The 25,729-nt window shown below is 34.6% G+C and overlaps 2 protein-coding genes and 1 non-coding gene across 4 annotated transcripts in view; 1 reads left to right on the top strand and 2 right to left on the bottom strand.

Annotated features, from left to right (window-relative positions):
- Positions 1–11,328, bottom strand: part of LOC143912224 (uncharacterized) — a 33,856-nt gene extending 22,528 nt beyond the window's left edge. Inside the window, exon 1 of one of the 2 annotated variants that reach the window (XM_077431486.1) lies at positions 10,667–11,328. In XM_077431486.1, coding sequence (XP_077287612.1) covers positions 10,667–10,851 — 185 coding nt within the window. In that variant the 5' untranslated portion in view covers positions 10,852–11,328. The remainder of the gene's footprint in view (positions 1–10,666) is intronic. The other variant, XM_077431487.1, reaches the window with a different exon arrangement.
- Positions 11,329–15,037: 3,709 nt separating this feature from the next.
- On the bottom strand, positions 15,038–17,708 carry LOC143912125 (uncharacterized). The gene is made up of 2 exons (XM_077431328.1): positions 17,543–17,708; positions 15,038–15,755 (listed from the first exon to the last, which is right to left on the bottom strand). The coding sequence occupies exons 1-2, from the start codon at positions 17,673–17,675 to the stop codon at positions 15,145–15,147; spliced, it is 744 nt and encodes a 247-aa protein (XP_077287454.1). The 5' UTR covers positions 17,676–17,708; the 3' UTR covers positions 15,038–15,144.
- Positions 17,709–21,836: 4,128 nt separating this feature from the next.
- On the top strand, positions 21,837–21,955 carry LOC143912469 (5S ribosomal RNA). The gene has a single exon (XR_013260641.1). It is a non-coding gene; the product is annotated as a 5S ribosomal RNA (ribosomal RNA).
- The last annotated feature ends 3,774 nt before the right edge of the window (positions 21,956–25,729 follow it).

Here is a 25,729-nt window from a genome sequence, read left to right as displayed (position 1 = left end):
GTACAAGTGAATCCGTAACCAACATAATAGTCTTTTTGACATGGCGGGGTTTACTACAGTCAAATAATAATTAATAAATAATAATTAGAAAGAACGTATAAAATAATAATAATATATCTATGTATAATTTAAAATTTTGCGAGAAAAATTCTTACGTTTGTGTGATCATTATATCCTATTCAGGCTATAATCACTGAACAATTACGTTTTTATTTGTTTCTGCTTTAAAATGGTAGATAACGTTTGCAATCCAACTGTACACATGCTAGTATCAAGAAGATTTTGCTATCTATCTATAGTATCTGCCAATGTCGCAAAAACAATTGTAAACAGTATACCAGTGGAGACGACGGTGTCCAAATTCTGAGAAAACTGTCGTTATTATTTGCGAAAGATGAGGATAGAGCTTGACGCGATATCCTGCCATAAATTATATTATTTTAGTTATAGATACCTTTGTGTAAGTGCTTTCGTCACGAAAAAAATTGGCAGATGTCATCGAATATTAAAATAGTTTTCAAATATCATAAAACTAAATTTATATTGTTAGAAACGCCTCCCACACCCCCTGATATGCCTTCTCGCACCCCCGGTTAAGAACCATTGACATATAGCATGCATATGTAAATCTGCTATTTTGTGATTTTTAATCTAAACGATAGTCGACCAATGGATGACCAGCATTCATTGTCCAATCAATGATCGGAACTCAACGGCATATTAACTCACAGCACTCGACTAGAAAATTTGACGATTCTTTTTGTATACAGGGAATATTTATTTTTAATAATCTCATTTACGAGTATCACTCTCGTATTAAATGTACATATGTATTTCATTCGTATTAATGTTGTATACGTGCATGCAGTGATGTAAGGCAGCGTTTGATTGAGATCATTTCATACGAAATTTGATTTTCAAGTGTGCCGAAGGAGAGTAAAAAAAATAAAAATAAATAGGAAAAAAAACGACCGTCAAAAAGATCGAAAGCGGAAAAGGAAATCGAGTAACATTTTGTTATACGACATTTATAGGTGGTAAACAAAAATAAACGCGAAAGGTTAATAGAAAGCATCACCAACCCCCCCACATCGGCGATTGAATAATGCCTAAACACGTCGTGAAAGTTTTCCTATGTATGCTTTTCCGGAGAGGGTTTTTCCTCGGTTTACGACGCCGTACATAAACATTATGGCGACGTAACGCGTCGTTGCGGATCCGACGTAAAACCGATCGCTCGAACCGAAATATGTCTTATCTGGGATTTTGTCTCATTTTCTGACATGTGTGTCTACTTTTTTTCGTAATATTATTCCCATATTAAATTTAGACACTGAACGTGGTCACTGAAAAAAATAGAAATTCAAAAACCCTACAATATATTAAATATTATATTGTTATATAAATTTTAAAATACACAATGGTTTTGTGCCTTAAATATTACCATAAAATATATTGTTTTTGTCATACATTGCAAACCTCATACATACAATTCTTCTCCATTCTTTCTTAAATTTATTCAACGCGTTCTAGATTTTTTGGAGTCCGATTTGAGTAATTCTTTTGTTTATCAATCTATCTAAATATTATTTGAAATAAAAGCTTTTAATATATTAATTCAGGACAGAGTTTTGATTGATTGATCTATTTCGATTTTAATTTTATAATTTTCATGCAATATTCAATCACTTTATGTTTAGTAATGCACTGTTCTATTTAGTCGTGTTTTAGTTTTTATTATTTTCTTTTTCATCTGTTTATTACACTAATTGGGCTCAGATGTTATTTTGTTACATTTATTCTTTATTTTTATGCATTTCTACATCTGTTGGCTGTTGATTTTTCAATAAATAAATATCCTACTTACTACTATTCTACTATCAATCAATCTAATATATGCACATATTTATCGCATTGGTTTCTATACAAATATTTTATTAAAAAAGAACTTTACTCTTTTTTAATGAAAACACGAATCTAATATATAATTTCGAAGGAGACTTTATATTTAAGGTTTGGGTGGTAGAAAAAATATAGTTTTCTATGACGACGATATCTATTTCGAATTTTATTGCGTTTTCGATTCCAATTTCTGTTTCGATTTACAATTCCGATTTTAGTTCTGATCCCGATTCTTTTTTCCGTTCCGGGTGCCGGATTCCTTTTTCAGTTCCGGTTCCCTTATTCATTATTTGTGTGTGAATTACACACACAACATATTCATTTTGTGTGTGTAATTCATTTTTGATTGGCTGTTGCTAAATGTTATTTTTTTTCGATTCAAATAAATTTAATAAAAAACAAATGAATATTAGATTGGCCATGTTTAAGCGGTTTATATTACAAACACCGAGCGACGCCGGGTTAAACCACTAGTATAATATAAGATATAACTCTTATTTACAATTATTTAAAATATGATTTAAAAACTGTAGCTCCTCGCCCTTGTTTCTGAAGTGTCTAAAATAAAATAAGTGGTGGACAATGGGAGTAATCGACATTTGAAGTTGTGAAAATCAATTTGGACGAAATTATTGTTTTGAACTAAACTTCAAACACCGATTGCATCTACCTATGTATATGTTTTATAAAAGTTGAAAACAAATACTTATTATTCGTTTTTTAGTGTATGCAAAAACTTCCAAGGATTGGGTGAATGTAAATATTTCTTTATGGAATCATTACAAATATCTTTCTACATTTATTTTTCGACATGAAAATTCAAATCCATCAAAAAAAAAAAGGTATTTCTTTCAAGTTGAAAGCATCTTTTGTGTATATAGGAAAATATTCCAATATCAGTTTTTGAATATTGACGAACGTGTTTACTCCTTTTTTGGACTCCCCGTCAGATGGTCAATATTGTTTTGGCGACTTAATGGAAAGTCGTAGCCTCGAGCAACAAGAAGCAATCGTTGCTCACAAAAATACCCATCACCCACCCCCCATTCAGGTCTTATATTTGTTTGTCAAGCCTACGGGGGTGGCGGGGTCAATCGCCCAGCAGATATCTCATAATAATTCTCCAACGGTGTTTACTATTGCCATTCATTCGAGAACTATGATTTATGATTTATGTCGAAAACATTTGAAGCACGCCCTTCATTCCTCCTGACACCTAGAAAATTTGATTAAATAATCAACCAACAACCTATAATACAGCATTTTCTCGTGGTCATTATATATATGTACATTGAGATCATATATTGTTAGATACGAATAAAGTTTATAAGAATCGTCTCTTTGCAAAGTGCTTATTTTTTACTGTGACCGTTGCTCACTCGCTCCATTTCCAACCCCTCTTTTTTGCTTGTATACTTATTGTATTTTTCGGGGTTTGTTATTAAAATTGTGCTCGTATTGTTGTCGTCGGGGTGGGTTTCCTCTCTCGAAATAATCTAATGGAGAAAGCGTGTAGAAAATTCACCATTGAAAAGTTCCTCTCGAAGTCACTCGAAATATTCGTTGAATGAAACGATGACGATATTCGTATTCGATTTGTCGCTGATAAATGCGACATTTCAGAACAATAGGTCGTTCGAGCAAAGGTGAATATTGTCATAAGCTTAATTATGTATATCGTAGTCTAGTAGAGGGGTTCTCCTTAAATGTTAACGAGAATGACCGTTGAAATTTTATTAAACATATATAAGTATCAACATCGATATTAATTTTAGTTATTTTCTATGGGAATAGTTAACATTAACGGATTAATTCAATTCAATTATATCAATTCTCTCTTCCACTCGTCTCTGCTTTGCGCAACTCTCATTCATATCACCCCACACATTTTCTTAATTTCGTCTACCCATCTTCCCTGCGGTCTTCCTTTTACCCTTGTACATTCTCTCGGGTACCATTCTAGCACTTTTTTTTGTCCACCTTTCGTTCATTCTTCTAGCCACGCGACCCGCTCATTGCCATTTCAATCTCTTCCACTATTTCCACTACCCTTGTCTTACTTCTCACCCACTTGTTATGCTTCCTGTCTTTCGTTACGCTTAGCATACTTCTTTGAGTGAATTGGACTTGGCGTTGAATATCCAAGTTTCACAACCATACGTCATCACTGGCAAAACGAATTGATCGAAAATCTTTTTCTAAAGGGAGAGTGATATTTTTTATTTAAAAACAACATCCATTCGTCCAAATGCACTTCATCCTAATTTAGGGCTGCCAGATTTATTGATATCCAAACCGGGAGATTCCTATTCCTACCCCCCCCCCCCCAGACACAGATTAGTTATGTTAATAAATTAAATTAATTACATATTGCCAAAGAAGATTGAAAAAAATATATATATATATAAAATATATAAAAAGAGTGAAAAAAGAAAAAGTTATAGGCGTTTAAATAATTAAAATTTGACAGCGAGATGGTAGGGCGAAAAGTTTTGAAACTACCGATGTGAATGATGAATGTGACGGATAAACGTCACCGTGTAATACGATGCAGTATTTTCAAACGTGTCTAATATGATATTTTTTCACCATCGTAATTGCGGATGATACGTTAACTTATATTGATGACCAAAATGAGCAATATGGCAAAGTATGAAAACGATCGGATAAGAAATAAGGGATATAAAAAATGACCGCTTACACGAAAACCATGTGAAACGTATAAGAGGTTAGTAAAAAATGATGATGATTGACATTCATAAGATTCATCATTGGTATTTCTGAACAATGACAGGTCAGTCTTAGGCAGCCTTATCCTAATTTCATACGTCTATTTATTTCTTCTTCTTTACTACTAGACATGTCTATTATTTTATTATATACATAGAGTATACCTTTGTAATTCGTATTGTCCTGAGAAACAATTCCATTACAATCGGATAGGTATGAAACAATTTAACAATTTATGACAATGGTCGCAGACGCATTCGGCCGTTGTCAGTGTACATTTCAAATTGGGGTGTTGATAAAGGATAGGGTTGAAGAATTTGCCAAAGTACACACTAATGGAAAAGTTATTACCATAACCCACCGGGAAGCAGAGCAACTCCATTGTTTTAATGGAAACCTACGCTACGTCATCGGCTCGCTTCGTTAACTCTGCGAAAGCTTTCCGGATTCGAAAGCCTCAACGTTTGACTTCTAATTGGATAACAAGGAACAAAAAAAAAATAGCATAATTAATACCCATGCGTTGATTGCTTCGATAGTCCCGACACAAATTTGATTACAAGTCGTCCCGTGTGCAGACATCAAAGTTGGTTAGTCGAGGTACAAGCAGGGTGGGTTGGATCTCGAGACAAAGGGATCTGTGACTTTGGCAACCCCCGCCCCCCCCCCACCCACTCTGATAAACCGATAAACGAGACTGGCAACCTATGTTTGACAAATTGTATCTGATGCTTAGCCTAATTCGGTTAATGCCGCATTCTGCACACGGCTCGCCCCATTTATGATTCGATTAAAATTCGGATGTTGCCATCTGCTGCCGCCCTTCTCCACGTCTGAAAACTCTTGGTTAGACGAAAAGTTTCTGCTTCGACTTTAGTTTAATTCCGGTTTATCCGGCGAGTCCGGCGGATGTGAATTTTCCATAATTTTTAAGTCTAGATTATAACTGATACCTAGACGAATCTGTGACTATACAAATTGGATTAAACTGTATTTTATCCTTTGCAGCTGATTGGATGAAGGCAGCTATAAAATGCTTTCATTCTTTTTAACCCCGCAAATTTTCTAAAACTTCAACCACACATCTTATGTACTTGTAGCATGTTATGTACATTCTCTTAGGTACCATTTGGGTATTTCTAATGTACATTCGTCTAATCGTTTCATCGCTCTACTATCTCAGCTACTCACTCAGTAATATCTCTCACCCATTGTGTATTGTTTCCAGTCTCCCGTTATACCATAGTCAGCACTGGTTGCAGTTTATGTTTAGCACCAAGAGATAATTGGGTTCGATCCCGGACTATTCTTTAATACTGCTATTTAGACTTGGATATGTGTGACTCCAAGTCCTTATCAGAGTTTGCCAATTTTATCTGATCATTGTTGAAACGGTTCCTCAAATTTGGCATCTTCTCACAAATCTTCTGTATTTAATGTATGTACAAATTTTAAAAATTTACGTAGAAGTCTAAACTCACAAATGTCTCAATGGATTAATTAATTAATTGTTAATTTCGTGTACTTCGGCCTCTCGAAATACAATGATTTATGTAATAAAAATGCTGCATTGTTTGTAATTAATTGTCTAGGAAGGCGCATTGGGGTCTTCCTGTCAAGCCTTCCTGTTATATATCTATGTAAAATAAAATAAAATAAATACCAAGTATAATTCTTTGAGTGTATTGGACTTTATATAATTCTAAGACATTTAATATCCATGTATTTGTTAGTTATTATTAACAAACCATAGTCAAATGATGTAACGAAATGCGCTTTTTTTCTAATACATTTTACAATTTATATTTTTCACATTCATCGTAAAAGGTCGAATACACTCTTGCACTCTCTGGTTAGCACACGTCCCGTGTTCACCCCTAATTACTATCCCCACACAAATCTAATATCAATCAGGGGTATGTGGCTACTGGCTAGACATCTGCCACCCCAACCATTTCGATTCCTTCATTAGATCAACTTGCGGCATCCCCAGTCCTTGGAAGTTTCACTTCTATCGTACGTGCTCTCAGACATACCCAATTTTTCATTTAAAAGCACTGATTTCATTCTTCTTTAAATTCCGCGATAAATAATTATAAATTATATATACAGGTACATATACACCCATATATTTACATTAAACTAACTAGTAACTATTATACAAGGCAAATATATACAAACATTGATCCACAGAGATGTATATATCTGTAAGAGATTGGAAAGTAGATTTTTTTTATATATAAAGGAATCGGAATTGGAACAGAAACAGGAATCTGGATCTGGAACTGAAACAGGAATCGAGAACCGGAACTGAAACAGGAATCCGGACCCGGAACTGACAAAAGGAATCCGGAACTTGAACTGAAAAAGGAATCGGAATCTTTGATTTGTTCGATGACGTCACGGATTCTACGAACCAAAACTCACATACATACATGCAAAGTCAAAGTCAAGTTATATATTAGATTAAACACGATATCTATGGTCAAACATTATACAAGGCAAATAAAAACAAAGATAACCATCCACAGAGACATACTCGTATATCTACAAATTTGCAGCATTTATACAAATCAGCGAATATCGAAATGCTAAATAACTCGAATTTTTGCGAGAGAGATAGGACAGAGATGCCAATTTGTTGGAACCATTTCAATGAAATCAGATAAATTGCCAAAGTCTGATAGGAAACTAACGCCCTTGGAGTCACATATCCAAGGTCTGGCCAGTAGCACACACCAGGGATAGACCTTGTGCCCACATAATTGAAAGCATTAAGTGCTAACGATTGATCTATGCTGTCGATTGACTTGCCTTTACTGATTGATTGAATATATGTACCAGTGGTCTGGTGCACGTGTTCGTGTACTTAATGAAAGGTGAGCACTATTTAACTGTCAGTTGACTGATAACGTATGTTTATTGTCAATGTAATAAACACTTGTTCTATTACATATATGTTCATATGTAACTAGGATTTATTTTTCAAGTCCAGAAGAGTTCAAGAGTTTTAAAAGCCTTTTATTGAGCGTTTAAAATAAAATAAATGATTAAATTGACATGCTTGGATTGAATATAAGTTGGTATGCTGCGTAACATCGCGACCAAACGATAGTTCTTTTCGAAAGTGTCAAACGAGTCTCATCGGCTTCCCTTACCACGTGTCCCGTCAAGAATTGAGTCCTACATGTAATATAATAAGATCGTTGGTAATGCAATATTTATTATATTATATTCTGTTTTAGTTTAATCTATATTATTATATTACACAATATGAAATAAACGAAAAATCAGGTTGTTTGACTCAAAGCACGAAGGGGCATAATCAAGTCCGTTTGAGGGCCCCCACTTGCAGTGCCGTACATGATATAATTAAATAATAACAAATATTCTTCATCGAGCAGCGCAAAAGGTATAATTCTATTTGTATGCGGTGAATTAGTATGAACCCAAGGAAACATTTTGCAAAAAGGGAATTTCCCGATAATACAGCGGAGCACAAAGGGTTCCGGTACAAACTGCAACCCTCCCTGCCACCCCCCCCCCCTCCCTTCTCGTCCGCAGTCCGTAATGGTTTATTGTGTTTATAATTCCGGCGAGATAGGGCCAAATTGAGAAAATGTCCCGAAAGCCATTGTGCTCGCTGTCATTTTAAATCCATACGCAGAGCCGTAATGAAGTTAGCCCGGGGGAGGAGGAGGGGGAGGGAGAGGCAGGGGGTTGTACAAAGGCATTCGCTTTAAACACGGTGAGTTTACACAAAAATAAATACGAAAAAATGGCCGTTTTGTACGCGGAGAGAGTGCATTGAATGGGGAGGCGAGGGGTAGTATGACTCGGCGGAAAAAAATTAAATATTACTCTAAAGGGCTGTTATTAATTTTAATTTAATGCGCGTCGTTAATCGTTTGTGGCGACGACGCCATTTTTGGGGGTGACTTTTGAATTTTTACCATCAATCAATAAATAGAGAGTCGCTTTTTGGAGCGTGGAAACGGTGCGAAAAAATAAATATTTAAATCCGAGAATGGATTGAAATTAAAAAGGAAACGGAAACAATCTAACTTTCTCCCTGTTCATTTCGAGTTTTAATTTTGTTCGTAGCGCTGTGTTTATTTGGTTTCGTGTTATTAAAAAAGAAATAAGGTGTTGTTTTTGGAAAAATTCTTCGCTTTCTCTTAAATGAGAATTACGAGTACTTTTTTTTTAATAAAAATTTTACACTTTCCGGTACATTTGAATTATTTGTTTCATTAAAATATAATTGTATCAAAAATAATGTGTGACTCACATTTAGTTCCCGCGAAACGAGCTAAGGTGCAAACATTCAGAATGGTGTTTTTTAAAGTTAATTTTGCACATAGAAAAAAAAAACGCTAGCACGCCTAATCCATGCCATTGAATCCTTGGCAAAACTCACCACTTGAAGTGTTTTCGAAACATGCAACAATGGAATATTTGAATGAATGAATGAACCGAAGTATACTTTCCGTACTTGCTGGTTCCGTGCAGTTGGCGGTAGGTGCTGTGCTAATATGAATAGACCTTAAACAATGGCATGAAGGCATATACATACGTCTATCCCATCTGGAAAGCTAGAGCGCGTCCATGCCGTACGATTAATTGTGTTCTTACGATTATGAATCAATTAATAATAAAATTTATAAAAATATACTTACAACAAGAAAAAAATGTATTTATGAATTTACGTAAAAGTTTCTGAGCATATTGTATGTATATGTGACTAGGCAACCAGCAGAATAGACTAGTGGTTAGCATATAATGCTTTAAACAAAGTGGTCACGGATTCAAATCCCACTGGCTTCTGCTAGCCAGACCTTGGATTTGTGACTCCAGGTCGATCATTTCCTATCAGAGTTTGCCAATTTATCTGATTTTCATTGAAACGGTTCCAACAAATTGGCAACCTTACCCATTTTCTCGCAAAATCTTGAGTTTTCAGAACGAATCACGAATTTCGCTGATTTGTATAAAATGCTGCAAATTTACAAATTTGACCATAGATGCATCTGTGGATATAATAATAATATTTGTATCAAATGTACAATGTTTCTGGCCAGGGAGACGCATTGGGGTTACCTGTTAGGCCTTCCTTGTATAAATTAAAACATGAACAGCCACAGATACATCTATGGACAAATTTTTGCAGCATTATCTAATCAGAAAAAATTGAGATGCAGAATAACATGAATTTTTGCGAAAGATTTGAAAAAAAATATTTAAAAAAATGTAGGTGTGTGAACGTAGTGTAAATATTGAATAAAAAAATTATCATTGAATTTGTTTTTTTATTCAAATGTTTTTATTCTTTGAGTAATTTTTATCAAACGAACATACATACTTCAGAATCTTTTTAGATAAAGTTCAGTAAAATCGTGTTTGTCAAAATCTACTTTTTTTTAAATTTATTGTATACTAGTTGTTATACCTGGCTTCGCTCAGTATTTGTAATATAAACAGCTTAAACATGGCGAATCTAATAGTAAATATTAAAATAAAATTTAAAAAATATATCGAAACGCCATAGAAACTGTTTTGTTTACGGAGTTCCCAATCAAAAATACAAAGTCTTTTTCGAAATTATATATTAGATGTATTATATATTATACCAGAATCTGGCGGCCCCCCCCGGTTCCCCCCGCGGCGAATTTATTTGAATCGAAAAAAATATATGTACATCTAATCGTCATAGAAACTGATTTGTTTTCGATTAACATTACATATTTACATACTTACAAAGTCTCTTTCGAAATTTTATATTAGATGTTACCTGACTTTCAAAATTTATAAATTTATCTGTATATTAAAATAAATTAGAAATAATGGAAGTCACATATGTTTTATACACAACACTGAAAAAACCGCATTGAGCTCCGAAGCCGCAGTTTTTCGATACATCAACTTGATATACACGTATAATTCAATAAATAATGAAAAAAATAGAGATTTTAGACACATTCTTGCCATAGTATGACAATCACAGATTGTTTAAATGATTATTTAATTTATTTACCTTGCAGAAAGAATGATTTTGTGTGCGTAGACCCTCTCTTCGTGAGGTCCCAGCAAGAAGACAATATCAGAAGAATCCTGATCCTCAGATAGCCTCTGGAGATCCCTCAAAAGTCCTGGAAGACCAGCATGCTCCCCGCCTCCCCCCGCACAGCAAGGACCACACATAACCCCTCGACTACCCATCTCGAATAATCAGCACTTAAATCACGCAAAACAAACCATATTTTCAATTCGAGTACAATTTCATAAGTACAATTCGAGGTTAAGTATTTTGACAGCGCGCGCGCAATTTGACGTTTCCAGGTGGCAGCACTGTCGCCTCTATACAAAAACCGGTAATAATAACACAAAAAAAAAAGCCGAAAAACCGATAATAATCGAACACGCACTATTTACTCACTTATTTACGTTAAAAAGACTTGGACGAACCTCGGACATGTCGAAGTAATGTTAGCGCTCGGGTTTTTTGTGGTTTGACTTGTGGGTTCGGATGTGAGACGATTTGAGATGGAAAGTGGGTAGTTTGGAGGCTTTAGATTGTCGTTTAGATGGTGTTTTGTTTATGGATTTGAGTTGAGGACGCGAGATGAGCGAAGACTGGTGTGTTTGGTCAATGGCCCCGGCACTGTTGCCAAATGACTCGCCGACAACAGGTAGTACAGGTAAAAAAAAAGCTCGGGTCGCACGCGGCACACAGGTATGTACTAGACCTGTTCTGAGACCTAACAAAACAAAACAGAAAAAAATAAATAAATCCAGAGCGCGATCCTGGATTCTGGAAGCGATTGATAAAGTATTAGGTATATAGGACACCTGTCATGTGCTATACGAAAGTTTTCTTTTTTTATATAATAAAATTCGCTTAATTCAAATTTAAATATGCATACATGTCTATCAACCATATTTTTTATTGTTGTGCCCGATGGAATATCATCGCATGGGTTATGGAATATTAAGCTATTAATTACAAAAAAATTAAAATAAATGTGTCGGTTCTGTGTTCAATCCGCATGTGGTCGTATTTTATTCAAATACCTTTTTAATATATTTATATTTAATTGTTTAGTATGAAAAAAATGGTAATAAAAACTATCTACTTACCTACAACAAACTATCTACCTACCTACATAATACATTCAGCGCGCGCACATTAATACGGGAGGAAAAGCCTGTTCCTCTTGTTCCTGTTGTATCCTACTCGCGCAAATTAAGTGAGTATGTACCGTTTACCATGCACCATTTTTTTATCTTTCGACTTAAGATCTTTCGATTTTCGATCTTTGCCTTCCGATATTTACGTTTTCGGGCGTTTCACATTCGGGCCCGAGAGGTAGACCCATATATGATGTATGTATATAAAAAAAATGCTATTTTCTGACATTTGACATCTATTGAATGATTTAGGAGAGGAGAAAAATCCAAATAAATTAAGAAGAGAAGAGAAGAAGAGAAGAATTGAGGTATCACTCCCAATCGGCTTTAAATTTTGAAAAATTACAACTTAATTATAATTATTTCACCAAACAATATATAGTTCCAATGTGATAAGATTAACGATGCTCGAATTATCTCCAAAATACACAGCCATACATTTTTTTTAAAACCGCAAAAATGTGATACTGAGTACGAATTTTCCCACGGTCACAAAGCTCCATCTATTGATAAAATAAATGAAAAATACGGAAAGACATACAGATAAGGATGCTGAAAAAATCAGATCTTGTTACGTTTAAAATTTATTAAGGCTTAGTCATCCATTCATTCAAAATTGTTTTTATAATTTTTGAATATGATTATAATTTAAGTGGGTTAGTTAAAAAAATAATTGAAGAGAATTGTTTTCATCCAAAGTGCCATCTATTGAAGGATTTTCATTTCTCAAAATAAATGCACATAATTAATTTCACATGTTTTCGTAAAACGGGTTTAAAATCGCTTTAATGAAACTGGAGCGATATGCATTACAAAGTCGTATATATTAAAATCATATTCATATATTCAAGCATGCATTTAATTCACGTCAAAGTTTCTCAATATAAACTGCGCCGCCAACAACTTATATGTAATATCCATGTAAATATTAAGCTCGCAAATTTATGAATATCCATGAATTTCGACGCTAAACTTTCGATTCAAAGCCAATTCAAATTTATTCCAAGTTTTCAAACACACATAATAATTTTTGAGCTCTGGATTTTAATTAAATCTAAATTTCACTATTGGGGAAAACTTCCATCACTATATTACATAGTTCGTATCAATTTGAGTAGTTAGCGATGCGAAATTTGGCGACCGTCATGATATTCATACGAAGGTCTATTTATATAAGGAAGAGAGCAAGTTCGGGCCAGGTTTCGAATGAAGAATAGCAATTTGTATTTAAACATTGACATTTTATATATTAAAATGTTTTCATTTACCATTTTTATCTATCTATTACATACAATATAAAGTTTTTTAGTTTCTTTTTCTGCTGCAATTTTCAATTTAGAACGGTCAAAAGGCCGAGCAATGCCAATTACTTACTTAAAAAGAGTGTTTGAAAATAAAAAAATACATATGTATATGTAAATACTTGACTATTTATGGCGAATTTTGTCGATGAATTCGTCACCGCTGGGCAGACGAGAATTTGCAGGCTTCCCTTACATCGTTTACAATTTTGGACCAGGCCCTTAATAGACCTTGGGAATTTGTATCGTCTCCCCCTCCCTCTCCTTGGACCTCTGTACATGCATATAAATATATATGTTAACTATAACTATTAATTTTTAATGTTTTATTTTTTGTGTATTTTATAAAAAAAATTATTACTTTATGTGAACGTTTATAAAATATTTTTAATGTATTTTCTGGCCACAGTGTTGTATTGGGGTAACCTGTAAAGACACTGTGGTATGTTTTAAAAAAAATATAATATTCAAATATACATATAAAAAAAGCCAATATACATTTGTACATCTCGTTGAGTTATTTAAATAGTTTGAGTCCTTATATTCGGAATCATACCGTTCGTTGTATAAGTAGACCACGCATTCGCCTCGGTTAGCGCAGTACTAAACCGTGCATAACTAATGTGAATATTGCATTGTTTGTAATTTGAATTCGTACACTTGGCAACGGCTAGTACCTACCCCCCCCCCTTTAATGATATTATTATTATTAAATTAATTAATAGATGGAAGCAGAGTGTCAGTTGTGAGTATATGCGTGAAAGTGCGGTTCAATTTGCGGTTCTAATATTTACGCGGTTCGCTTCGGTTCGCTAAATCGCGTGTACATTGTCATTTTGCGGTTTACGGTTCGCTTCGGCTTACGTACGCATTTTGCTCCAATATATCATATGTATGTATGTATTTAATTTTCAGATGTAATTTCGTCAGCAATTGATATACGTATTTGTTCATAATGTTTGTTTTTAATTGTATAAATTAATTTTAGCTTTCGTGTGGTTGTAACGATCCGAAATATTATTTGTATGTCAATAAAATTGGGCTTTGTTTCTCTGTGTATTTTTTAGCTTGTCTGGCTGTAAAGTTTCTGCATGCACTAACGCAGCGTATGGTCGTTGGCGAATGTCCTGCTTTGTACAGGGTATATCACATTATCAATTTAATTTTTAAAAGCTTTTATTATATAACTCAGCGGTTACCAACCTGTGATATGTACTACCAAGTGGTACGCGAGTCAAAAAAGGTTGGGAGCCGCTGCACTAACGGAATACTTCGCGACCTGAGGGGTTCCAATCTAGGATCGATTGAATCTTCTCCCTTAAGCTGGAAACTTTCTGGTTGATTCTTAAAATTATTGTTTAATGGTGAGAATAATACAAATACTTCAGTTTGATCATTTTCGATACATACGTACATTCCAAAAATCCAATTTTCTGATCATACTTTCAATTTTATCTGCAAAAGATCATTATCGAGCTGTTCTCAAGTGTCAAATTCCAGTTATTTATTTATAAGTGTACGTATGTACGCTGAACGCTCCGCTGCACGCTTTTTCACAGCGTTCGTGTGAGCTGGTCACTTTTTTCGTCATGGCGTTCGTGTCGTACGATATTATTGATATGTATTTAGAAGAAAACGTGTGGTTAAAATATTTTAATAACTCCAGACAGGCTCCAAGTGAGATAATTAAACAAAGAAGGCTGAGTGGGGAGTTTTCTACGTTGTATGAGATTAAGTGAAGATAAATTCTATGAGTACACTAGGATGACGGTGACAACTTTTGACTATATACTAAAAAAAATTGAATCACGATTAAAACTGACGAGAACAAATTTTAATCCATCGGATTCTATAACCCCTGCAGAAAAATTGATAGTGACTATAAGGTAAGTTATAAATAAAACTCATATTTATTTCGATATAACAGATGTATTTATTAATTAATATGCGAGTACATATACAAGTTACTAGTGTTCTAATTAATTATTAATTGCTATTATTAAAAGATGAATCTTCTGGATGATTATGGAAGGGAAGACAATTGGTTTTGATACAGAGCACGTTCGTTTTCAGTGCATGCCTCTATTAGCCATTCATTAATTTTCCCGCGAAAACGTAATTTTTGAAGCTCATTTAATTTCTTCAACGTCGGTAATATACTTCTAAAAAATAGAAAATCTTCGTCATTTTTTAAGTTTTCATCTTGTTGGCTGTCTTTCAAACGTTTTTCCATTACCATTGATTGTTTTTTTTCTATCTCCAACATGTCATCTTTGATACGACGTTTTCTGATGTTTTCTGAACGTTTTCTGATAGAAGTTGATGATGGTTGACAATTAGAAGAGCCAGCAGGTGACTGTTCATGATAAGATCCCGGGGATGACACAGAATCAAATATATCTGTATCAGTTTGGGTATTTTCTGTGTTATGACGACTCTCTGTTTCATTTACAGTTAAATTACCTGTAGATGAAGCACGGGTAACTTCTGTTTTCATAAATGACATTGTATAAAAATATTGCCACGTCGACACCCATGTTTCCGTTTCTGCTCCTGATCTGAGAACTGGTTGCTTTTTTAACTCCTTTCTATATTGGTCTTTCAGATGTTTCCAGCGTTTTTTTAATACATCTTCTGTAAAAAAATATAATAATAATAATTACTTACATGTATTTCATTTGATTACAGGTAACTCGCTACAGGAACCTCTTTTCGATCACTGGCGCTTAGTTTTCAAATGGGTAAAACAACAATAGCAAACATTGTATATTTAACTTGTTCAGCTATATAGATGGAACTGGTTGATGTACATACATATGCCACACCCAACCCATAACGACTTAAAGAAGATAGCAAGTGATTATTACAGACTCTGGCAGTTCCCAATGTGCATTGGTTCTATTGACGGCAAGCACTGCAGGGTGAAATGTCCAGCTAAGTCTGGTTCTTCATATTTTAACTATAAAAGTTATTTTTCGATAATATTGCAAGGAGTTGCAGATGCAAATAAAAAATTTATAGCCATAGAAGTGGGAGGAAAAGGTAAACAAAGCGTTGGAGGCACCTTTCACTATTCAACTTTAAATATGTTAATGGAGAATGGTCAACTAGATGTTCCTCCACCCGATTTGATACAGCTATACGTGTGCCATATGTTTTAATTGCTGATGAAGCGTATCCTTTAAAAGAACTTATAATGCGACCATTTCCTTCCAGAAATTTGGATATAAAAAGTGAATATTATAACAAACGCCTGTCACGTGCACGGAAGTCTATTGAATGTACTTTTGGCATTTTAAATACGAAGTGGCGTATTTTAAGTAAAGCGATTGAAACTAACACAGAAAATGCTTGCCTCATCATAAAAACTACGTGTTTATTGCATAATATCATACGTGACCTTGAAGGTGTTATGTGGTAGGATCTTACAACCTATGTATATATTTATGTATAATACCCTTTAACCTTAAGTTTGAACATCTGTTTCATTTTCAACTACTTATGATGTTATCTCTTAAAGTTATCCCTCATTATTTATGAGACTTTCAATATCTTTATTGCTTCCACACTGTACAATCAACTATTCTGTTCAATCCTATCTACTTAACTTTTATCTATTATAATTTATGCGAGTTTCTAACACGATTGTTATATAAGACGACATAGTTAATGACCTGTTGAAATCCAAAGTATTACTTTTAATAATTTTTATTGCTATAGTTGCATTTTATCCCACGACACGTGTAAACTCTCAAATATTATTATCACTATTTATCTCTATGATAAACTGTGTATCTACTCAATAAGTCTCGATACTCTCAAAGGATACATAAATCAAATATTAAAACTGTCTTACACACGGATGTTGCTCTGTATCTTAATCACTTTGTTATTTACCAACATTCTGTGATTGGTTAAAACTTATCATTCTTTTGTGTATAAATGCTCATGTTAGATCTATTGAACCTCACTTGCGATTAAACTGCCTTACTAGTAACTTGTGATTTAACTGTGTTACTACATAGTTACTTGCGATCAAACAGTCTTACAAGACACTTGTGATTAAACTGCCTAACTAGCACTTCGAGACTAGTAACTTGTAATACGAACTTGTATATTAATCTCGTTTATATTTACTGCTAATTAAAGAATATAATCATTTGACAAAATCTGTGACTATAAAATTCTACACCATCTCCTACTTGTCCCCGTAACAAAGGATCTATTGCTGATGTCAATAATCTTGGAAACATTTAGATCGGAATAGCGTCTAATAACTCCTCAAGTAGGAGAAACAACAGTTCATCACCGATCGCGAGAAACATACGCCAACAATTTTGTGATTATTTTTGGGATAATAGAATTTAAAGTATTATAAGTAACGTACAATCAATAAATAAGTCAATAAAAGAATTATTTACCTTCAATTCGTAGTTTTAATGACAATTCCTTCCACACTTTCTGTTTAATTATCCTATTTTTATATAGGGAATGAGTTGTTGACCATAATTCTGGTTTAAGTTTGAGTTCTAGAATAATATCTTCGAAAGACATTGCGCGCACGCTCTCGTAACCGCTGCAAATCACAAACTGGTAGAACATGCACGCGACGCTCCGCTACACGCCCCGCCCCGCCTCGTTCAATGCAAACACGCACGCTGTTGCCAACGCGCCGCGCCGCACGCTGTTGCCAGCGGGGAATTTGGGTTTTTCCTTTTCGGTATCTACCTACATACCTACTAAGAGAAGCTGTGCATGCGCCAAAAGGGAGACCGAGAAATGCATGACCAAAAGAATCCGCATCGAGATGGCTAGAACAGCATTTGTAAAAATGAAGGCGCCGCTTACAAGCAAGCATCTCAATCTTCATACGCGGTGAGATTCGCGAAGAGCTACGTCTGGACAGTCTGGACACTACACGGATGTGAGACGTGGACTCTGAAAACCAAGATGATCAGCCGCATTGAAGCTTTTGAGATGTGGGTCTATAGGCGTATGCTGAAGATTCCGTGGACCAAAAAGATATCAAACGAAGCTGTCTTCGGCATGATGGGGAGAGGCAGGGAACTTGTTTCTGTCATCAAGCGGAGAAAGATGGATTACCTCGGACACATGATACGGGGTCCAAAATACGAATTTCTCCGTTTGATAACCATGGGGAAAATAGAAGGAAAAAAATGGATTGGCAGGAAAAAGTTATCTTGGCTTCGAAACATGCGTATGTGGACCGATATGAGCGCCGAAGAGCTGTTCCGAGCTGCTGAAGACCGATGCGGATATATTCAAATAATCGACGAGGTGGTCGCCAACGGGGTCTACGTGACTTGACAGAATGTTAAATTACAGAAAACGCAAATATCGGAAGGCAAAGATCGAAAATCGAAAGATCTTAAGTCGAAAGATCAAAAAAAAAAATGGTGCATGGTAAACGGTACATACTCACTTAATTTGCGCGAGCTGGATACAACAGGAACAAGAGGAACATGCTTTTCCTCCCGTATTCTGCGCGCGCACATTAACACGGGAGGAAAAGCATGTTCCTCTTGTTCTTGTTGTATCCTGCTCGCGCAAATTAAGTGAGTATGTACGTGAGTATGTACCGTTTACCATACACCATTTTTTTTTGATCTTTCGACTTAAGATCTTTCGATTTTCGATCTTTGCATTCTGATATTTGCGTTTTCTGTAATTTAACATTCTGTCAAATCACGGAGATCGCGCCAACGTCCGGATGCGGACAAGGCATTAACAAGAAGAAGAAAAGGGAGACCGGTATAACACGTGAGGGCGGATCTAGTGTATTATACATCAATGCTGTCCGCTCCGCCCCGCCCGACGCTTAAAGGTCTGTTCATACTTAACAGCACTGCACGGCTTCAGCACTGCACGACTCCGTTTCAAATATGTCATTTTATTACATTTCTATTCATATCTACCTACACGTCGCGGTCACGTCACGCTTACAGCAATTTGGCCGAGTGCAAGGCAAAATCGGCTTACTTATACATTACAGGCCATGACGATACGGCACAATATTGCTTACGTCGTATTGTCGAGTACTTATAATATGAATGCATACACGTGCATTCGTAGCTACGCGTCAGAATACAAGTCAGCAAAAAAGTTTCGGCGTTTATCGAACGAAAAATTTTGTATAATCGCGTTGTTGTTGGAAGAAGAAGCTCAAGAAGGCAATAAAAAAGCACGGAGGCCTTTTGATGTGCATCCCATGTTAAAAAATAAAAAAAAACGAAGGAGAGTTTTGGACCCTGTATAAAGAGCTTGTGGATGATGGACAAAATTTTTTTAAATATTTCCGTAAAAAATTTAAATTTTTTTTTAAATATTTGCGCCAAAACCATGTCGAAAGATTGAACAGCTGTCAACTGTCACTATCGATAATTGGTCCAAAACAGCAAAGCGGCAGACTCATGGCACGTAATTTGCGTGTATATTTCCACGATGGCCAAAAAAACGGATACGACACGTTGACGGATGTTGCTGTAAGGTATGAACAGGAAATGTCGGGTACTGCTGTAAGCCTGCTGTGGCGTAAACGTGACGGTTGGTAAGAATATACCCATACAAAATGTACCAAATAATACTTTTCGTACGGCCGGATACCTGCTGAAGTCGGTACGTGCTGACTAGGTATGAACAGACCTTAAGTCGAGCGTGCACTCAGGCCGTAGAGCGTTAATGCACTCCAAAATATATGCCGGATCAAAGGAAAACGTATCGATTGCCAGATTTTCGATCATCGACTGTACATATTGACGTCCACTATGATTAATTACGATAATGTTTATTAATTATATAAAAAATATTTATATTTTTATGATTGTAAATAGTTCATTCCTGCATATCCACCATTACTGATTTTGGTTCGCGTACCACCAAGTGGTACGCGTATAGAGCTGTCAGATATCATGCAAGTCAAACCGGAACACCCCCCCCCTCCACCAAAAAAAAAATCAAAGTGATAATATTTAGAATATCTATAATTGATTTTTTTCCCTTCTATTTTGAATATATGTAAATGAAAAGTGCTACAATTACAACGAAGAAACCAAAGATAGACTTCACTGAGAGGATTAGTGAAATAATCTAATAAGGTTTTTGGTGCCTTTTCTTTAGCTAAAACAAGTTTTTAAGAGGGCTGGACAGCAGCGCCTTGTCCATACAAACCTACTATATTTCTCCCTACCTCAATTATGGAACTAGAGAAATTATTTTTTAATATACTATGGATATCCACCATTGGGGTGCATCTATCGTTTTATTTTTTGATTAATTATTTTTTATAGGAGCTAGGAGCCGCCAAACAACTATAAAATCGCCTCTTTTTTACACCCACGAAAAGAGTCTAGCGTGGTTATTTAACGGTCGATTTAAAAAAAAATACGCCGATAGATGCACAGAAAATATCTTTCTCATACCGATGATGAATGTTTTTTTAAAATTGGTCCAGTTTTGGAGGAGAAAATAGTAGAATACGAAACCTCGATTTTGTCAATTTAAAACACGTTTTATCTGGTCGAAGCGCAACTGTCGCATTCACTCAATATATATATTGATATATATTGTCACATTCACTCAATTTATACATACACTCAATATATATATCGAAGAAAGGAACGGTAACAAAATTAAGGTTTCGGGTGTACAGCCCTCTTAAAGCTTCAAATAGCTTTAGAGTGCGTTCCATTGCAGGTAATAGTGATAGCCACCTAGTTTTTGAATGTGAGAGTAGATTTTTATATTCAATATTAGCAAAATCACAGAAATCTTTTAGTCTTTCTGTTCTGACAGGGTCCATTCCGCGTCTGCGAGTGATGAATCATTCTGAGTGTGAGAAAATTATCGATTCAAGATAAATTGATTGATGCCCGATACACATTTTTTGTCTCCCTTCTACACATAGTTCTACAGGAAGTATTAGGCAGAGACAAACAGTTCATTGTTGAATATTGTTTACCAGACTGTCTGGTCCAGACATCGACTTTTTGTTTATAGTTTATGTTAATTCTGAGTTAAAAACTTCTGTAGAAATTGCGTGGCTCGGTCGTTAAGCTTCTGCTTAACACTGAGAGGCGCCGAGTTCGATCCCTTGAGCTGACCTCGATTGAAAAGAATTTTTCTGAGTATATCTGTAATGCTGCTGGTCAGACCAGGATTTGTGACTCCTGGTTGATCGTTTCCTATCAGAGTTTGCCAATTTTCTCTGATTTCATTGTTGAAACGATTCCCGATTAAAAATTGGCTAAAAATCCTTCCTACCCACTATGTCACCACTATTTGAGTATGATTAATGTAAATATTACAATAAAAATGTATGTACAATTCATAGATGTCTCGTTAATTGTCGAGTTTAAGTCAGTGTCTCGTAATTTAGCGACTTATATAATAAAAAATGCTGTATTGTTTGTAATTTGGCCAGGAAGGCGCATTGGGGTTTACCTGTAATGCCTTCCTGGTATGAAAAAAAAAAAAAAAAAAAAAAAAAAAAAAAAAAAAAACCGGGACATTTAGGCGTCCCGAGAGGTTTGTTCGGGACACCGGGACACGAGACTTCAAACTGGTGACAATCCCGATTAATCGGGACGCCTGACAACCTATACGCGTACCACAGGTTGGGAACCGCTGAGTTATATAATAAAAGCTTTTAAAAATTAAATTGATAATTTGATGTACGCTGTACAAAGCAGGGCATTCGCCAACGACCATACCACGTTGAATACACCGGTTCTCGTCCGATCACCGAAGTTAAGCAACATTGGGCGCGGTCAGTACTTGGATGGGTGACCGCTTGGGAACACCGCGTGCCGTTGGCCCCCCTTTTTTGCATTTTTTATTTAATATTACACATCTACTACAAATTGTTTGTTATTTTAGTTCATTAGTGAAGAGTTTTCCGGATTGAAAGCGGCGCGAGAACACATTGTTAGTTGTAATTGTAGGGGTTTGTGACATTGTGTCTGGCTGTCTGTCCGTCTGCGGTTCGATCCCCTCGCCCCACCCCTATCTTCCTTACACTCGCATATCCCCAGGGCGGCTCTCGCCTGACTGACACATAGGAAATTGCAGGGAATCAGGAGGGATGTCGTGCCACTTGCCGCCTGCAGGAAATTGTATTTATTTTTCGCCGCGATTAACCCCTTGTCAGCCGTGGACGCCCTTGTCCGGTAGCGCTGACCGGTAATTGCGGGGGTGAGATTACATCGTTTCAACCCCCCCGTCCAAATCCTGAAAAAAATTCACTCTCATATGTATCCTTAATTAAAAGTTAAATAAAATGTTCCAACATTCATAATTTTCGTATATAACTATAGATGTCGTACAAGTTTCACACTATATATACATGAAACATAATCCAAATCGTTTTCAGATTTTCATACATATTATGTATCGACGGCTGTTTTTTTGGTCCATCCTATCATAAATTTAAATTGTGTACAATAAATATATAGGTAAACAATGTTCCAGTTAAAATATGTCATTTTATTAGGTAAAATTAAGATTATTATTAATATATTATCATTTTAAAATATATGTGCATACACATTATACTGTAGTTGTTTCCACGAATAAATTTTAAATAATTTTATTGTTCATAAATTATGTTCACAATACATTTTAGGTCAATTCTAATAACTAGTGCTTCAGTTATCATTTTCTATTTTGCACACTAAATTACTGGTTGACATTTAGGATTATATTATTTTAATGTTAGAAGAAAAGTTCATAAACCTATTAATTTTGAAAATAATAATTATGATAAGTGTGTCGATCAATATTCAACTGTAAGTTTTATTTATAAAATTAATTCTGTCTTGAAAATCCAATTTTATAGATTTCATTTAAATTTCATGAATATGTTACAATATAAATAAAGTAAAAAAAAGTATGAAAAAATTCTACCCTGCCTACTCAAAGAAATAGCCGCGTTTCAAATAATAATTCAGCTATTTTCGATTATCCGTCACTTTTCAATCCTCAAACCCCTGCTTTTCAACTTTTTTAATAGCAAGCGATAGCTTTGAACATTTTCACACCACGAAACGTCAACTTCAAAAAGAACTCACCCCTAAAAAAAAGAACAAATTTTCTTTTTTAAAGTTTTCCCCGTTCATTCTATTCTTTATGTATAGTCAATTGCAAATAATTAATTATTTTTTATATGACATTAAACATATAAAGTGACATCTATACTAATTTCATAAAACTATTTAATTGTTATTAAATAGCTATACTACGGTTATTTCGTTGAATATAATCGTACAGCATTTCACTTTATCCTAGAGCATTTTAAGCAAATTTCTTCAAATCCAGATCGAGTACATTTGCAAATCTCGTATAAATCTTCAAAGTTTGCATTTCACTTCACATACACGCAGTGGCTCAATGGAGACTCAATCGTACTTGCACATCCGATTCGTCCGATGTTGTGTTCTAATTCCGGGTTTTATTTTCCGAGCGATTTGCATTTCAAAACCCCGAAACCCTGAGTAGAATACGTGCCCAAAACCCGCCAAAGGGTGTGTGATGGGGAAGAAACTATGGGGAATTCGCCCTCACTTGGGGGCTTTGCGAATAAATTTATATGGTAATATGCGACACAAAAAAGGGAGAGGAAAGGGAGGGGGGAGAAGGTTGTTGAAAAAAAATGAAAATCCTGAAAGGAGAATCAGAAAACGCTTTGCGGCCGGTTTATTGTTTCTTGGACTGGAGTGTTGCTCACAAATTACCATCACGTTTGTGGAAAGCAGTGTAAAGAATAAAAGAGAATTACATGAAAGGAAAAAGACAATTTTTGGCTGACATTCAGACAAATCTGAAATAAGCGCATATATATAATATATATAAGATATTATGATGAATAAGATATTTAATAGGATACCCAATATATGTATGTACGCCGAATATGTATATGTAAGCATCATGTACATATGTATTATTGTAATAGTAAATAGCGCAGACTTTTTATTTGCCATTTTCTAAAGGTATTGTATTATGAAATGCACTTTAATTAAAGTTAAAGCATTGGCAAAGGATGTTGTTTCTCATTATGAAGCAGTTCTATTCCGGAAAAGGTACACATTCAAATATACCGAAACACTCCTATATACATATGTACATACATATGTCATTCAAACTCGCAGATTCGGAAGCTATTCTGCAACGAAAAAGCACTTCAATTGAATTAACATTTAAATAAAATATATACAAAAGATTACTTGCATAGAAATATCTTGACGCTAAGCAATTATATTTAAATCATCTAAAAAATTCGGATGCAAGAGTTCTGAATGCATTCTAGCGACATGAATTGTTATTTAAACATCTTTAAAGCGTTTTTTTTAGCAACGTATCGAGTTTAATTCAATCGAGGGTGAACAATAATTAGAACCGACGCCTACGTTAATTATAAAGTGGGAAACCGATGCCAGAGGCTATGCCGATTTGCACAAATTAGCCAAATTTATATAACTCTGTACAAAGACAGGGGACGATTATTCGTGCACACATACTTGCAGGTTCCAAATTAGTACCGTAGAACCTTTTTGAGATTCATGATTGTATGTATTTGTATAACTATGAATATACATACATATATGTATGTATACGTCAAGTAGGTTTTACTTGAAACCATTACAGATATACATATATAAAATAGGGAGGATATTACTTCTAATTACACAAAAAAACTAACCATCTCTTCAAATACATATGTACATCCAAGTTGATCGTTTCCTATCAGAGTTTGCCATTTTTTTCTGATTTTACTGTCTCAATGGTTCTTCAAAAGTTTGCACACACCCATTAATTATTGTCACCATTGTCTGATTATGATTTTAATTTGTAAATAAGTATACATATGTACGTATCTATACACATTTAGCAGTTAAGAACTACAATAATAATTTATCGTACAAAGTTGCCTTTCGGAAGAATATCCTATTGTTTTCATACAAAATTTGGTTCTGATGATTTCTCGAATTGTTAAAATAAAATTTTAAATTAGCATAAATTTACATACCTACTTATAAAATTTTCCTCTAAACTTCATAAGATATTTTTTGATTAAAATTCAAATTGCAATATTATTATTTTGATTATTAAAAGCTTTTTATTGTTCTTAAGATACGTTTTAAATACGTCTTATATTTTGATAGTTATTGTTACAGTGATCATTATCTATTTTACACATCCTTATGCTGTAAGTATTTATTGTATGAGTGGAGTTTTGATCTTCTCTCATCCATTTGTATTTATGGCTGGATGTTTTGTATTTATGGCTGGATCTTATATAATAAATGCAATATATTCTCCATACAATGTTTATTTGATATTTTCATTGTACATACATACTATTATTTTTAATGATTATTTATTAATGTATTTTTGTTTGTATAATTTTTTTTCTCTTCTCTATTATATTTTCAACCTTTGTGGCGCATTAAGTATTCCTATAATGCCACGATGGTCCAAGCTTAAATAAATAAATAAATAATGATTGTCTTATTTTAATATGTATGTATGTATGTATGTAAGAATATAAAACATGATTGAAGAAAAAGCTCAAAAATCTATTTATTACATCAAAA

The sequence above is a fragment of the Arctopsyche grandis genome, chromosome 5, assembly GCF_051622035.1.
Source record: "Arctopsyche grandis isolate Sample6627 chromosome 5, ASM5162203v2, whole genome shotgun sequence".
Classification (NCBI taxonomy): domain Eukaryota; kingdom Metazoa; phylum Arthropoda; class Insecta; order Trichoptera; family Hydropsychidae; genus Arctopsyche; species Arctopsyche grandis.
This window is presented reverse-complemented; position numbering and strand designations above follow the sequence as displayed.

What these genes read in the sequence shown, in the direction of transcription:
- LOC143912125 (XM_077431328.1), bottom strand. Translation starts at nt 17,675, where the DNA reads ATGTCTTTCGAAGATATTATTCTAGAACTCAAACTTAAACCAGAATTA. An exon ending in ATTAAAACTACGAATTGAAG is followed by an intron (nt 15,756 to 17,542) that starts GTAAATAATTCT and finishes ATTTTTTTACAG; the next exon opens with AAGATGTATTAAAAAAACGC.